The sequence below is a fragment of the Electrona antarctica genome (assembly GCF_951216825.1).
Source record: "Electrona antarctica genome assembly, chromosome: 12".
NCBI classification, from domain to species: domain Eukaryota; kingdom Metazoa; phylum Chordata; class Actinopteri; order Myctophiformes; family Myctophidae; genus Electrona; species Electrona antarctica.
Genome location: NC_136793.1, coordinates 33,952,768 through 33,968,544, shown reverse-complemented (window position 1 = coordinate 33,968,544; position 15,777 = coordinate 33,952,768). Strand labels below are relative to the sequence as shown.

At 41.5% G+C, this 15,777-nt stretch overlaps 1 protein-coding gene across 2 annotated transcripts; it reads left to right on the top strand.

Annotated features, from left to right (window-relative positions):
• Window positions 1–882: 882 nt before the first annotated feature.
• ppic (peptidylprolyl isomerase C) lies at window positions 883–6,110 on the top strand. Of its 2 annotated transcripts, XM_079516160.1 has the most exons (7): window positions 883–1,017; window positions 2,534–2,647; window positions 3,009–3,102; window positions 4,042–4,109; window positions 4,313–4,429; window positions 5,136–5,634; window positions 5,685–6,110. In XM_079516160.1, the coding sequence occupies exons 1-6, from the start codon at window positions 913–915 to the stop codon at window positions 5,262–5,264; spliced, it is 627 nt and encodes a 208-aa protein (XP_079372286.1). In that variant the 5' UTR covers window positions 883–912; the 3' UTR covers window positions 5,265–5,634; window positions 5,685–6,110. The 2 variants fall into 2 exon arrangements, with proteins under 2 accessions (XP_079372286.1, XP_079372287.1); XM_079516161.1 differs by lacking the exon at window positions 4,313–4,429.
• The last annotated feature ends 9,667 nt before the right edge of the window (window positions 6,111–15,777 follow it).

Here is a 15,777-nt window from a genome sequence, read left to right as displayed (position 1 = left end):
CTGCAGACTAGACTGCCTATTAAACGTGAACAAACCAAACCAACCATTCAGCCAACAGCACTCATTTAGAAAATCTAACTTCAATAATCCAGACTCTCACCCCGCAAACACCCACACGCAATATAACAGCATCTCGGTCTCCTCTCCTCTCTCCTCTCCTCTCGGAGGCAGGGCTTGGAATCCAGACTCTGCCCATGGGGGGGAGGGGTCTATGATGTAGGCTAGTCGAGATCAGTGTTGCCATGTCTGCTTATTATAAGCGACACACCTGTTTTTCTGCAAAGTTGTGGTTCTCAAACATTTTCTCAAATTTCCAAACCCAAATGTAGGCAATTTGTCAACGGACGCCCTCACATATTTCAACACAAATCAGAGAAAATATTTTCAGACGGGTGTGAGGCTGTGAGCCTCACATCCATCTGAAAATATTTCTCTGATTTGTGTTGAAATATTCAAAAAACCCTGTGAGTGACATGACAGTGTGTGTGTCTGTGTGTCTGTGTGTCTGTCTGTCTGTCTGTCTGTGTGTGTGTGTGTGTGTGTGTGTGTGTGTGTGTGTGTGTGTGTGTGTGTGTGTGTGTGTGTGTGTGTGTGTGTGTGTGTGTGTGAGACTGTGAGCTCATAACGCGTCTATTTTCAAATGTGGCCTAGTCGCTTCTTTTGGGCTTGTTTTCATTAGTCTCTCAGTCAAGACATACTGTTGACTTTCGAGGAGAAGCAGGGGGCGCTGTTTTTCCTTTATTTGCCGATGGGATTCTCAGATGAGTTTTCCTAGACCTGGTTGCTTATTACTCAAACTCTGGCAACACCGGTTGCCGTGGTCGGGATGCCAGATCGCTCGGCACAGCTGTGCCTTGCCGTGATTTCCCCGCCGCTACAGAAGGGTGCCTGCGGCGTATTGCTGCGTAAAAGATGGAGCTCCCGACAATACTGTCCGCTTTCGTTTTCCTAGCCGTGGTGTCTCCACAGAACGTGGCGTGTTCGAAAGGCCGAACCGGACCGAAAGTGACCGAGAAGGTTGGTTGTCTATCGGATCATCTTGACAGCTGTGGTGATTTGTAGGCTACAGCTCTCTGGAGCGTAGATATTATAACGTTGACTCACACACGTCTCAGACTCTGGGGGCATACATGTAGAATCTTCCAGAACATCTGGGGAGAAAGAAAGACCCACATTGGCCGCGGTGCGTTTATATTTAAGCAGGGTGGCACGGATCGGATGGAGTTTAGCTTATTATTAGGCTATAGCGCTGCGCAATGCGTTTCCCGCAGGCCAAATATAAACAAACTCAGCGGTGAAAGAAATCGAATATTACAATGGAAATCATAACAGGTCATCATCATTATTAGTGAGACAGGTCTAGTCTTACAACCATACAATTTCGGGATTAGCCAATCCTTGCAGCAACTGATTATTTTATGTTTTGTATTATTTCTGTGTATTGTGTGAGTGTGTGTGCTGTATAAGGTTCTTAATTATTCTATAATGACATAAAGAAATGTGTTTCTCTGGCACTGCTTGCAGCCACGTGTACAAAACAGCCTGGCTGGCTGGCTGACACCAATATAGTAACCTATTCGAGAGTGATAAGATTTTAGGGTATACTAGCAAGTTTTAAACTTATCATATCATCTATTTATTATTATCATTATTAAAAGTCACGTTGATGAAGAAATAAAGTGTTAAAAATAAAAGTCTTGCTTGATAGTTATTTAGAGTAACAAATAATATTTTTGTACTCCCTTTTCCCCCCAATTCAGTCATTATGCCAATTAATTCCACCGCACACAGATTTCTGTGTTGTCACTATACTGACTCACCTGCAGTGAGGAGCCCCCACCGGGAGAACGTTGGGCCTTTGTGCTATAGGCTACTCCTCCCGCCCAACACTCCCTGCTGACAGGTGCCGCCCGAGCCTGTAGGATTACGTGCAATGACCAGTATCACCCTCCCCGCCCGGCTTCGCTCCCCGAACATATAGGCAAATTGTGTTCGCATAGACACCCGACAAAGTCGGATGCACCACGGTGGATACGAATGACCAGTATCCAGTGGATTCGAACCCACAACCTCCGTAGTGGTGGGCAGGGACTTTACCACTGCACCACCCGAGCGACAATTCTCTCTACTGTCTCTACACTGAATAAAGCATATAAACATAAAGCCATGTGTTCATACAGTATGTGGACTAAAAAGTGTTTTTTCATCACTGTGACATACAGTATGTATTGTAAACAACCACTTACTACCCCACCCCCTAAAAAAAGCAAATTGGCATGCAAAAGGACTGCACAGTGCACATGGCACTGTAGCCCAGTGGCCTTGTGGTTAGAGTGCGATATACTAAATACTATACAGCTTGTGCTTATAACCCTCTGTGGCCAACGCGGAAGCGCCTCTCGCCTACAACAACTGCAGACCTTTTTATTTGGTAGAGTAAAGTATGTGTGTGTGTGTGTGTGTGTGTGCGTGCGTGCGTGCGTGCGTGCGGTGGAACATATGTTTTTTTAATTTAATAACAATTTATGTTTAGGTGTTTTTCGACATTACCGTAGCAGGTCATGAGGTTGGAAGAATAGTCATCGGCCTGTTTGGAGAAGTGGTCCCTCGCACTGTCAACAACTTTGTTGCCCTAGCAACTGGAGAGGTATTGCAAAATTTGTCAACATTGCATGCAAAACCATATAATTATAGAATATGTACACACACACACACACACACACACACACACACACACACACACACACACACACACACACACACACACACACACACACACACACACACACACACACACACACACACACACACACAGCAATGCATGCAAAGTAGCAGAATTTTTAATACACTTGCAAATACATGTATACACACAAATATTTTGCATTTATGGTCCACAAGCACATACTGTACAGTGTACAGTAGGCCTACACATATACATGCACACAGCAATACCCAGTAAACAGAATTGCAAATATATATATAAAGTGTACATTTCTATGTCTCCACAGAAAGGCTATGGCTATAAAGGCAGTAAGTTCCACAGGGTAATCAAAGACTTCATGATCCAAGGAGGAGATTTCACAGCTGGGGACGGAACTGGAGGTAGGAGACAAACTTCATTAATATATTTATTTAAAGGTCACGGCTCCTGAACCGGTACCGGTACCCAATTTTTACAAGCTCTGAATCTGTTAGATTGAGATCAATGGCATTGGCTAACTGCTCCCCAGACCCTTGGTGTGGGTATAATGGGTACAATAGAGAGTATGCACATGCATGATTTTCCCATCAGGACACGCCCCCCTCATCTAGACTGAGTGGCAAAACATTGAGCAGCATGGAGTGTTGCGTACCACCTGCTTCTATATGTCACATAATGCAGGAGGCAGCAAAATGTTGTGTTATTGAAAACAAGCACTTCCAAACTCTGACACTTAGAAAAATAATCAAATGCAGGGCATTTCTTGACAGAAAGTAGCTCATAACGTTTCTATGGTGGATTTTCATGAAACAAAAACTTTGCAGATAGAAAGAGGATAATTCAAGCTTTTCGTACAGCTGCAATGTTGGTGAGTTTAACATTGTTTAATGCAATCAGACAGGACTTTTCTGTTTGGATGAATGGGCTGTCAAGGCCAGAAAGTAGTTTTTTGCCACTCAGTGGGCGTTCCCGCATAACTTCCAGGTACGATGATGTCACGCGCATACCCTCTATACTGCCAGTTCATGAGCCACTATCTAATTTAAAACCCCCATCTATCCCTCCCTCTTTCTGTAAGTCCTGTCCTTATCCAGAGACATGTAATAGTCATTAGTCAATGGTTAAAAATAGGCCATGTTGCCCAGCACTTTTATGATCAGTTGATTGGTGACCTGCTAGTGCTAAATGCCTTAATTGTGATTTAGAATTACAGTGGTGACAGTTGAAACATAACTCACCCATGCACCTCCTGTAATGCAGAAGGCATTAACAACATCGCCCTCCACATTTCTGTTGTTTATTGCCCTCTTCCCTCCTATACCGTCATTCTACTCAACCAGGTCGCAGTATCTATGGGACCACATTTGCTGACGAAAACTTTAAGTTGAAACACCTGGGGGCAGGATGGGTGAGCGCACACACGCACGCACTCGCGCACGCACGCACACATGTTAGCTTGACATCAGTTGTTGTAAGCAAGCACCATCATACTACAGAGTATAAATGAGGCTTAACTCTAGCCATCAACACTAGCAGACAAGCAAACATAACAGACTCATGTATTACATTATGCTAATAATTAAGTTACTGTTGTGTGGTTGTGTATGCTAGGTCAGCATGGCTAATGCTGGGCCAGACACCAATGGTTCTCAGTTCTTCATCACTGCAACCAAGGCCCCCTGGCTGGATGGAAAACATGTGGTGTTTGGCAAGGTTCTGGATGGCATGGTGGGTGGTGCGCGCACACCGCACACGCGCACACACACACACACACACACACACACACACACACACACACACACACACACACACACACACACACACACACACACACACACACACACACACACACACACACACACACACACACACACACACACACACACACACACACACACACACACACACACACACACACACACAGGCCCGCAGGGGGCGGCACCTGTCAGATTCTTAATCCATTCCAAGCATTAGTTTTTCACAAAAAACACTCCTTGGGCTAAAAACGGCCATAGCTACTTGCCCAAATATGCTGACCTCATATAACATTTGTGATGACAGCTATGGACGTTTTTAGCCCAAGGAGTGTTTTGTGGTGCTTGGAATGGATGCAGAATCATGAAAACCCATGTCACATGCTACTGAAAGAATGATGAAATTTTGATTTTCTTTTGCCTTATACAGGTTGTTAATGTATGGTCACATATTATGCTAATTACTAATTACTCAACACGCAACTTTTAGCAACCAAGCTGAATTTCATCCATTAGGCCTATATAGATAATCACCATTTCTGGCTTCATGGAATTTCTGGTAGACTTAAAACTCCTCAGTGTTCTTTTATCCATTTGTAACCACCTTATTGGTCCATGTACTAGTTATATATGACTAGTATGCCTGTCATTTTGTGATATACCCATTTCCTGTTTCCCAGGCGGTGGTCCACACCATCGAACTTCAGGACACCAATGACAGGAACCTTCCTTACACTGAGTGTGAGATTGTCAACAGTGGAAGGATTCCTGTAAAGGAGCCCTTCGTTGTGGAGGTAGAGGGATGGTAGACACTGTCTTTTACATCTTTCTTTAATATTATCTGAACTGAGGCAAACACAATTTGGAATTCTGTTTGTTTGACCTATTTGAGAGACCAGTGTGGGTGAGGTTTGCTATATTTTGACAGTTCAGGAAAAGTCATGCAAATTGTTGGTCACAAAAACATTCATTTTTAAATACTACTGTCTACATTTTCATAGTATTGTCCTGCATGCAGAAATTCACACATCTGGCACCAGTCGGTTAAACCAACCAGATTTCCAAATTGTATTTTGTCTAGGGTCTAACTAATTGGGAAAATGGGACATAGAGTCATTGCACTGCAGAAACCTATCTTGAAACAGTCAGCGTTTAATGAATATCTACAGTTTTAAATGAGTCACATCAACTTTTATTCAACTTTTTATTTGTCCCAGGAGAGTTGTGAGAGAGATCTCACAACTCTCCTGGGACAAATAAAAAGTTGAATAAAAGTTGATGTAAGCTCAACAGAATCTTTTGCAGGAGAGTCAGTGGACTATATTATGTTATATACTGTACATATTAAGTCCCACTTTAAATTATTAACACATAAAGCAAATATGCCTTGATGCATGAGAACATGGTTCTAAAGCTCAAGGCTGCAGATGGTATTTTTCAGCAGCCAGTCTTCATCTGCCTTTGCAATGCATATTGCCCCAGCCAGATTAAAGTATCGCAAGTCGCAATGCTAATTTTTCAGTCCAAGCTGGTGTGTTTTATATTTTATATTACATATCTGGCAGTTATCCAGAGTGAATGGTGTCTATAAAGAAAATAAGAGAATGAGGGCCTGTACAGACGAGGACGTATTCGGTGTTTCTGGGGCAAGTAATTAGCCGATCTACCCTTTTTGTCACACGGAGACGGCGTTTTGGGGGACTTTAACGGCTAATTTTGAAACTACCTTCCAGAGTGGGAAAGTTTGGAGACGCGACTTTCACGTCTCCGTGTGTACAGCGAATGCCGCCTAATTTGCTGAAACGGTGATGTCATAGTCCCCTCGCCCCTCCAAACTAACCAGTGTTAATGGTTTATTTCACCATAACCACTTACATATAAGTATCACAGCTATTTTATATTTGCACATAATGTCTATAAATCTCTTCTCCAAAAATAGCCGATCTGCAGCCCGCACGCATGCAAACCGTTGTTGAGATTGAGCAGGCATGCACGAGAGAGGAGTTGTGTGTGAGGAGCTGATCACAGATAGAGGGAAAGTGTTATATTTGGCCTATTATTTATGCTATATATTATTGACCGCGTCGCAGTCACAGTCACAGAGAGAGAGAGAGAGAGAGAGATGCTGCGTGTTAAAAAATAGAAGGGGCGCGCTCTCTCTCGCTCTCTCTCTCTCTCTCTCTCTCTCTCACACACTCTCTCTCTCTCTCTCTCTCTCTCTCTCTCTCTCTCACACTTACTTTGTGCTTGCTGCTGTTTTCAGAAGAATTAATCCAAGGTTTGTCATATATTATGGTTTAGTAGGCATACACTTTAGCTGGTCAGTCAGTGTGTGCAGACTCAGAGAGAGAAGCAGCACTGCTCTGCTCATTAAATTGATATGACGCATATGCGCATCTGATCAAGATAATTAGTTATTTGGCAACACCTGTGTGAAATACCAACGCTTTCATATAGCCTTTAGAATAAGCTTTTTCTTTTTTTGTGGCCACCTACAGGCCAGCCATGTGTACTGCATCTTTATCTTGAAAACGAAGCAGTTTACCGGTCTCGAGTGGACGTCGTACATAATTAACATAACCGCAATGTAGACGCAGTAAAGTTTTATATCGTTCACAAAACTTAGGCGGGGAACAGCCCGCGACGTCCTCGTGAAGGCAGCCCCTAACTCCCAAACAGTAGCACAAGGAAAGTACCTGAAATCCATTTAAGTATATACCTTATGGTTATGCTATCAACGCTGTGACTTCTGAATTATATGTCTAGTATGTGCAGAGTTTATTTAATACAGATTGTTTATTAAATGATTAATAGCAGCAGCCACACACTTATTGCTAACTAACAAGGGTCTATCTATGCCGAGGGTGTGACTTATAGACTACTAGAACAAAAAGGACATGGTTCAAACTGTGTTTCACAGAAACTGTTCTGTAAGGATACGATATAACAGGGTTAGTTTTTCTCAAGTTAACTGGTGTGTGCAAGTTAACATATTATTGTTGCCTATAGCAATAATATGTGAAAAGGCCTTATCTACTGGGATTAAGTACATTGGCATCACCAAAGTACCCATAATCACCTTAATGAAAATTGTTAAACCCTGCTTTTAACCTTCTATGACCGATTACGGTATATGTTTTAACCATGTAGCACTCCGGGATTCCCTGTGAATGAAAAGTGCAATAAAAATAAAATGTATTATTATTAGCATTATTATTATTATTATTATTTTATTTTATTACATTTAATAATAGTTAATAATGCATGTACTGACTTAAAAGTGTTATTGAAATAAATAAGTTCATACATTAACATAAAAACAGGAGAAAGATAGAAATTATGGCTAACATGCTCCCTGGTTTATACATTAAATTACCATAGCAACAGTTAGCAATGCTTTGTGGGAGTTAACAGCATGCAAAAGATTGCTTGTATGAAGATACATATCGCTATCGTATGAAATTACATCTGTTTGAACCTAAAGTTCCCTAGTTGTATCAACGTTGAACACACTTTTAAGCAATGGTCTCTATCTTCTATTCTTAATTTACATTAAGGACTAGTGTTGTCCAGATTATAGGTCATATCTTTAGGGAATATCATATCACTTACTGTAAATGGTTTGATTATGCAATCTCTACTTTAAAGTGCAATATGTCTATTAAGTAGGTTACCTGTACATTTGTATCAGTTTTAGGGTGGAAAGTTGACTATAAAACTTAATGCTCATAAAATGATAAAATAATAGTTTTGTAATGACAGGTTGACTTCTTTATGCCCAGTATGGTACGTTCATTGGATAGATACTACCAGCTACCATCATCCCACATTGTACACTAAAACAGTAAACATACTCATACCAACACACCATAGCAGTAAGCTGGCCAAATGATGTGTATTTTGTATGAAAACTGATGCTGTGTGTAGACCTAACCATGACAGAAATATGAGTATAACCTGTTTATCGTAATGTAGCTAATCAAACTCTAATTGCCAAATGACTAAACCTACTACTGCCATTTCACTTCTATGCCATCTGTCCACCCAGGTAGCACTATCATGATTATGCAGCCAAAAGCCACATATACTGTATAAGCCAATGAACTGTTATGCATGTGTCATTGTTCAACATTGATCATGTGGAGCCTGTATGCATTTCATGTAGTTTTGTTTAATGATTTGTCTTCCTGATGCGTTATATGCTGTTCGTTTAAAAAAACCCCGAAAAGAGATAAATTAACATAACACAACGAAATAAAATCATTGTTTGTCCTAGAACTAGACTAGTGTGTAAATGAGCAGCTGTCAAATGTCATGTGAGTCAGTCTTTGTTCAAAATTATTCTAGATATATAGAAAGTCATTTTCCTGTGGGTTATTACAATCTTAAACGTGATATTGTAATACATTTCTTTGCTGTTCAACTGTTACATTGCAAAAAAAATATATGCAGTGGTTCTTAACTCTGGCACATACAACTGCTAGTTTAATAAAACCAGAATAATTGCATTCCCCTGGTGATCCAGGTCCAAATGTCTTCATGATTGGAGATGGCCACTACTCTATTAGCAGCACCACAGTTAACACCACCATCATTCTAACATTGTTAGCATTTTCTATTCAAAATAATGTGAACTGCTGCCTGGACAATGCAGTATCCAGATAACAACTTAAAGCCCCATTATACTTAGTTGTGTGGCTCGCACCCCTAAAATAGCCTAGTATATACAAGCTCACATGCTCATGTGTTGCAGCATGACATGTGAGCTTGTAGATCTGCTATTTTAGGTCAGTGACAGTGCGCAACCAAGTATAAATCAGGCATTAGCCTCTGGCCATTGATTTACCATGAAGAATGCTGATGGTGTGAACAAGCTGTTGCTGTTGTTGTTTTTGTATGATGATTTTTGTTGTTTTTGTATGATGATTGTATGAAGTTTTAGAGCATTTATTGTCTAAAATGATGTTTGGTGTAGAAAAGAGACCGATTCAAATCACTAAATGTTAATGTGCCATATGTTCATGTTCAGTTCAAAGTCTACTTGTCTAATAAACATATCACAATTATGTTCTTTATTTGCAATAATAACAGTAGTGCCAAGCAAGTGTATTTTCTACAATAAATGCTACTGTAAAAGTCTCAAGGTGCACGTTTTTTATTTTTATTTTTTATTTGTATTAGTTGGTGATCTTCCACGCACCGTCTTTGTTACTCTATTTTGTTAAAGAGGAAGCAGAGCTTATGTTTTTCTTATGTCCCACTCAGTACATCAGGGAAGCCAGAGCAACTTTCCTATCATGTCCTTTAAAAGTTCCATATAAAAGTACATGGTGACACTGACACACATACAGTACGACATGGGGTTTTAAAACATCACAGGAGGATTCAAATAGGTGTTTACCACCAGTGGGGCTCTAAGGATGGGGATGTCGGTGACTTGTGGGTGGTTGGTCCATCCGTACAACACTTTGGTCCCAAACAACATCACTAGAACTACTGGCTGGAATGTCATGGAGTGTGCTAACATAGCACACTGCTATGCACCTTCATGCTCCCCGGGGGATGAACTCTGCTGATTTTCTTTGACCCCATGGCCTTTCCTCTAGTACCACCTGTAAGCCAAATTATTCACTTGCACACAATACAGTATATCTCTAATAAATCTCCTGGGCAGATTGTTGAGTTGCATTCATGCTCCCTGGTCCTAACCATAAGTGACCCCGTGACTGATTTGGGTGATCCCAATTTCTGATTGGGTTGTGTCCCACATCCCACATAAAACATACACATTTGTTCACCTACGCAAAATTGTATAATCTGACAAATCCTGTCTCAAAAAGATGCAGAAAAACTAGTCCATGCATTTGTTACCTCCAGGTTGGAATATGGCTTAATATCAGGCTACAAAAAGTCTCTAAAGACTATTCAGTTGATCAAGAATGCTACTGTGCATCAGGGCCGTGCAGAGAGCACTGGGGGGGCAGGGGCTCAAACTCCAGAAAAGGGCACATATGTGCGCATGCACAGCGCACGCCGATTTTTGGGGGTGGTCTTTTTGTGGAGTCCTTCCCTTGTGCCATTTCATGTCATTGGACAGTAAAATAAGCAATATGTTCTCATTAGTCAAACTAAAACTGACTGATGGCAGATTAAAAGATAATTCATTATAATTATCATTACTTGTCAAATGTTCGTCTTGAAGGGCCAATGACACTTATTGGCCCCCCACACAAGCCCTTATTGGTCCCCCACACAAGCCCTTATTGGCCCCCCACATAAGCCCTTATTTGCCCCCACACATAACCCCTTATTTGCCCCCCACACAAGCCCTTATTTGCCCCCCACACAAGCCCTTATTGCCCCCCCACACAAGCCCTTTTTGGCCCCCACATAAGCCCTTATTGCCCCCCCACACAAGCCCTTATTTGCCCCCCACAAGCCCTTATTTGCCCCTAAATAAGCCCTTGTTTTCACCCCACACAAGCCCTTATTGGTCCCCCACAGAAGCCCTTATTGGCCCCCCACAAGCCCTTATTGGTCCCCCACATAAGCCCTTATTGGCCCCCCACAAGCCCTTATTGGCCCCCACATAAGCTCGTATTGGCCACCCAAACCACCCCCCCCTCCACATGTCCTTATGTGGCAATTTAAAAAAAATAAAATAAAACATTTTGTTGCCCTCCATAAAAAAATAAAACCTTTTTTTTCTTTTTTGAGAAAGGGCACTTTTTGCAAAAGGGCAGGTGCTCAAGCCCCCCTAGCCCCCCCCCCCCCCCCCCCCCTCTGCACGCCCCCTCTTTTCATCGCCATCGCTTTTTTTCATCGCTTTTCTTTATCGCTTTTCTTCATCGCTTTTTTTCATCGCTTTTTTTCATCGCTTTTTTTCATCGCTTTTCTTCATCACTTTTCTTTATCGCTTTTTTCATCGCTTTTTTCATCGCTTTTATTTATTTATTTATTTATTTGACAGGGACAATGCTCATTAATCAACATTTCAGTTTTCACTTCCATGTAAATGTGCCAGAGTTAGCCATAAGCTAATTTTCATAGTCCCTGAGCAGGCTCTTAAAATGGTAGTAAAACTAAACATACAATGACACATATAGTACAATACAATACAGATAAAAGAAGGACAGAGTGTATAGTGTGCCAGCACACAACACCATGCGTTGATGCCATGTGTGCATGTGCCAGCACCCAACACTATGTCCATACAAAAACACAATACAATACAGATAAAAGAGAGACCGAGTGTGTGGTGTGCCAGCACACAACACCATGCGTTGATGCCATGTGTGCATATGTGCCAGCACCCAACACTATGTCCATACAAAAACACAATACAATACAGGAACAGATCAACATGGTACAGGGGACAGAACAACTGTGAAATGAAAAAATGACACCGGTGATGAATACTAAATAGTGCTGATAGTTACTCATGATTACAGATTTGATTTGTTTTTAGCCACCTCTTCCGGTTAAATTTGAAGGTCAAATAGTTGGAGGTCTCTCTTACTTCTGTAGGGAGACTGTTCCAGTGATGGGAGGCTCTAACAGAGAAGACTGTTTTACCAAACACACTACGTCTGATTGGCACTTCACAGTCTCCTCTGGTAGTTGCCCTTGTTGTTCTATCACCACTGTCCCTTCGATATATGTACTGTTTCAGTGGTGGAGGTGCAAGTCCATTTAAGATTTTAAAAATGAGACAAGCATCTGAAAAATGTTTGAAGCTGTCAAAAGTAAATAAATTGTACTTTTGAACTATATGGCAATGGTGGTAACGGTTGGGCTTTTGGTCCAGGGTTTTTAATGTCTGTTTATAAAGTGATTCTATGGGTTTTAACGTTGTCTGATTTGTCTGTGACCAGGTTGTGAAACAGTATGTTATGTGTGAAAAAATCATAGCATGCATGAAGAGTTTAGCGGCGTCTGTTGTGAGATATGGTCTTATGTGTCTGAAGTTAGATAGATTGAATTTGATTTTATTGGCTACATTTTTAATCTGTTTTTTAAATGTCAAGTTTGAGTCTAGTGTGATTCCAAGATATTTAAATTCTGATACTACCTGAATGCTGTTACCCTCGATAAGAATATCAATGTCAGGGTCAGTGGAGTTACGTGAGAAGAACATACCAACAGTTTTTTTTGTGTTCAGATGCAAACATGAGTTCCTCAGCCAGTCAGATACGTGGACCATGGCTGCAGTTAATTTGTCTGCTGCTAGTTGTTTATTTTTAGCATGTATATAAAGAACTGTGTCATCAGCATACATTTGTATGGAGACAGTTGGACAAACAGAAGGCAGATCATTTATATATAAACTAAACAAAATCGGTCCCAGTATTGATCCCTGAGGAACTCCAATGTTGCAGTTGAGATAAGATGACTGAGTGTTACCAATACGGACACTTTTCTTCATCGCTTTTCTTTATCGCTTTTCTTTATCGCTTTTTTTCATCGCTTTTTTTCATCGCTTTTTTTCTGCTGCAATAAGTAACCCACGGCTGTAATAAGCAACACAGGGCTGCAATAAGTAACCCACGGCTGTGATAAGCAACCTACGGCTGTAATAATCAACCCACGGCTGCAATAAACAACCTACGATTGCAATAAGCAACGCACGGCTGTAATAAGCAACCCACAACTGCTTATTTTCATCGCTTTTTTTCATCAATAAAAATAAGCAACATACAAAATCATATAAAAATATATTTTAATATATATATATATATATATATATATATATATATATATATATATATATATATATATATAAAAATAAGCAACATTATGTGATCACTATATATATATATATATATATAGTGATCACATAAAAAATCATATAAACCTACGGCTGTAATAAGCAACCTACGGCTGTAATAAGCAACCCACAGCTGCAATAAACAACCTACGATTGCAATAAGCAACGCGCGGCTGTAATAAGCAACCCACAACTGCAATAAGCAACCTACGGCTGTAATTAGGAACCTACGGATGTAATAAGCAACACAGGGCTGCAATAAGCAACCCACGGCTGTGATAAGCACCCCACGGCTGTAATAAGCAACCCACGGCTGTGATAAGCAACCTACGGCTGCAATAAGCAACCTACGGCTGCAATAAGCAACCTACGGCTGTAATAAGCAAGATACGGCAGCAATAAGCAACCCACGGCTGTAATAAGCAACACAGGGCTGCAATAAGCAACCCACGGCTGTAATAAGCAACACAGGGCTGTAATACGCAACCCGCGACTGTAATAAGCAACCTACGGCCGTAATAAGCAACACAGGGCTGCAATAAGTAACCCACGGCTGTAATAAGCAACACAGGGCTGTAATACGCAACCCACGGCTGTAATAAGCAACCTACGGCCGTAATAAGCAACACAGGGCTGCAATAAGTAACCCACGGCTGTAATAAGCAACACAGGGCTGCAATAAGTAACCCACGGCTCAGTGTGCATTTACTGACAAGAACTATGTTGAATTACAGTAGTGGAACATCTTAAAGCGTATATATCTCTTTACCTGTATCTGTCCTGTGTTTCTATATTCTACGTGGGGGATTAGAGTCACTGTGATTCCTCAGCATCCTTCAGGCCATATTTTCATCTTCCTACGATTGGACCCACCTTTGTGTCCCCCTGCCAGAGGGTGAGAACTCCTGGCGTTTAGTGTTGTGATTATGCGCAGTAAAAGGTGAGTTCTCCAGTGGAGGACTGCACTGTTGACAGCTGATCTCTAAGCTCTGACACAAAACTGCTGCTAATGAGAAGTACACGCAGTCATTTGTTTTCCCCTGATGTACTGATACTACTACTACTACCTCACCAAACACACACACACACACACACACACACACACACACACACACACACACACACACACACACACACACACACACACACACACAAAAACAGATACACATTTTTCAAAGCCACACACCTATACACACACACACACACACACACACACACACACACACACACACACACACACACACACACACACACACACACACACACACACACACAAGGAAAACATCTCGGAAGACAAAGGTCAGAGTGTTGAGGAGAATTCTCCTGAGGATGACAGCTGGTTGACAGGAAACAGTGAAACAAATCAACACAGCAACTCTCCAAAAAGTCACCTTACACAAATGAACAAAGTAAGCCTTATATACAGTAGATTTACAATTGATGTTCACATATTTAAATAAGACAGGGTCTAATAACGGCATGGCTTCCAAGTGAATCATGGTGGCCAGTCAAGCACATATAAGTATAACCCCAAAAGGTTTCAACGCAATCCGACCCTCATTCACTGTGTGAAAACAAAATGCATAAATAGGTACTTCTTTGGCTTACTGGCAGCGTGCACATTCTGCACAAGACATTGGGTGCTGATCAGTCCAGCAGTTTGTGAAATTAGCACCCATCTGTAGACCTCTTATGACTGATTTGTACTTATGTGGTTGCACGGCATGTTGTGCACCAAAACAGGATCTTGTCGATCTGCTATTTGCGGTGCACGACACCAGCCCACAACTAAGTATAAATCATGCTTTGTAGAGCAACTCTATAACGTAACAGGAAAAGTGGGCACTCACACATTCTGTGTTCTGGCCCTCATCAGTGTTTCACCGACCCTGTCCAGAGCCTGGGCAGAGGCTTTTGTGCTGGTTCTGGACAATGGTGTATGCCACCGGCTGGGCACTGCACTCCCTGTGTTGGTGTGGAATGCTTGTGTCAAATTTGAAGTCGATGGGGCAAACGGTTTTCGAGTTACGTGGATTACAGACGTACGTACACACATACTGTACAGAGACTTGGGGCCTTTATAGATAAGATGACAGACTAAAGACGATAGGTTCACGAGGCACATACAGTAGATAGGTCAGCCTGAGGTTCTTAGGATGGCAAGATCAGTACACTGTTAGCCCTGAAACATGACATGATCAGTACACTGTTAGCCCTGAAACATGACATGATCAGTACACTGTTAGCCCTGAAACATGACATGCAGCAAGTTCAGCCTGTTTTTGGGACTACTACATTTACAGAGCAAATGTGTAAATAAACGTTCAGATTTCAAATATGAAGCACTCACCCTAGTGCCACGGATGTTAAAATGTTGCTGGTCGAATGCACAGGTAAAATAAATGGCATTTTTATCCAAGCACCCCGGCTATTTTTCTCAAACGGGGTGCGTTCGGAAAACTCAGTTGCACACCGGGAGCGCACTCGCCTATTAATTTGTATTGGCAATGCGGTCAGTGGGCCTATATCAAACACACCCAGTGTATCAGAGTGCA

Bases quoted from the DNA above. Each gene is read 5' to 3' on its own strand.
- ppic (XM_079516160.1), top strand. From the start codon at position 913: ATGGAGCTCCCGACAATACTGTCCGCTTTCGTTTTCCTAGCCGTGGTG. The intron at 1,018-2,533 runs GTTGGTTGTCTA...ATTTATGTTTAG, and splicing joins GACCGAAAGTGACCGAGAAG to GTGTTTTTCGACATTACCGT. The intron at 2,648-3,008 runs GTATTGCAAAAT...ATGTCTCCACAG, and splicing joins TTGCCCTAGCAACTGGAGAG to AAAGGCTATGGCTATAAAGG.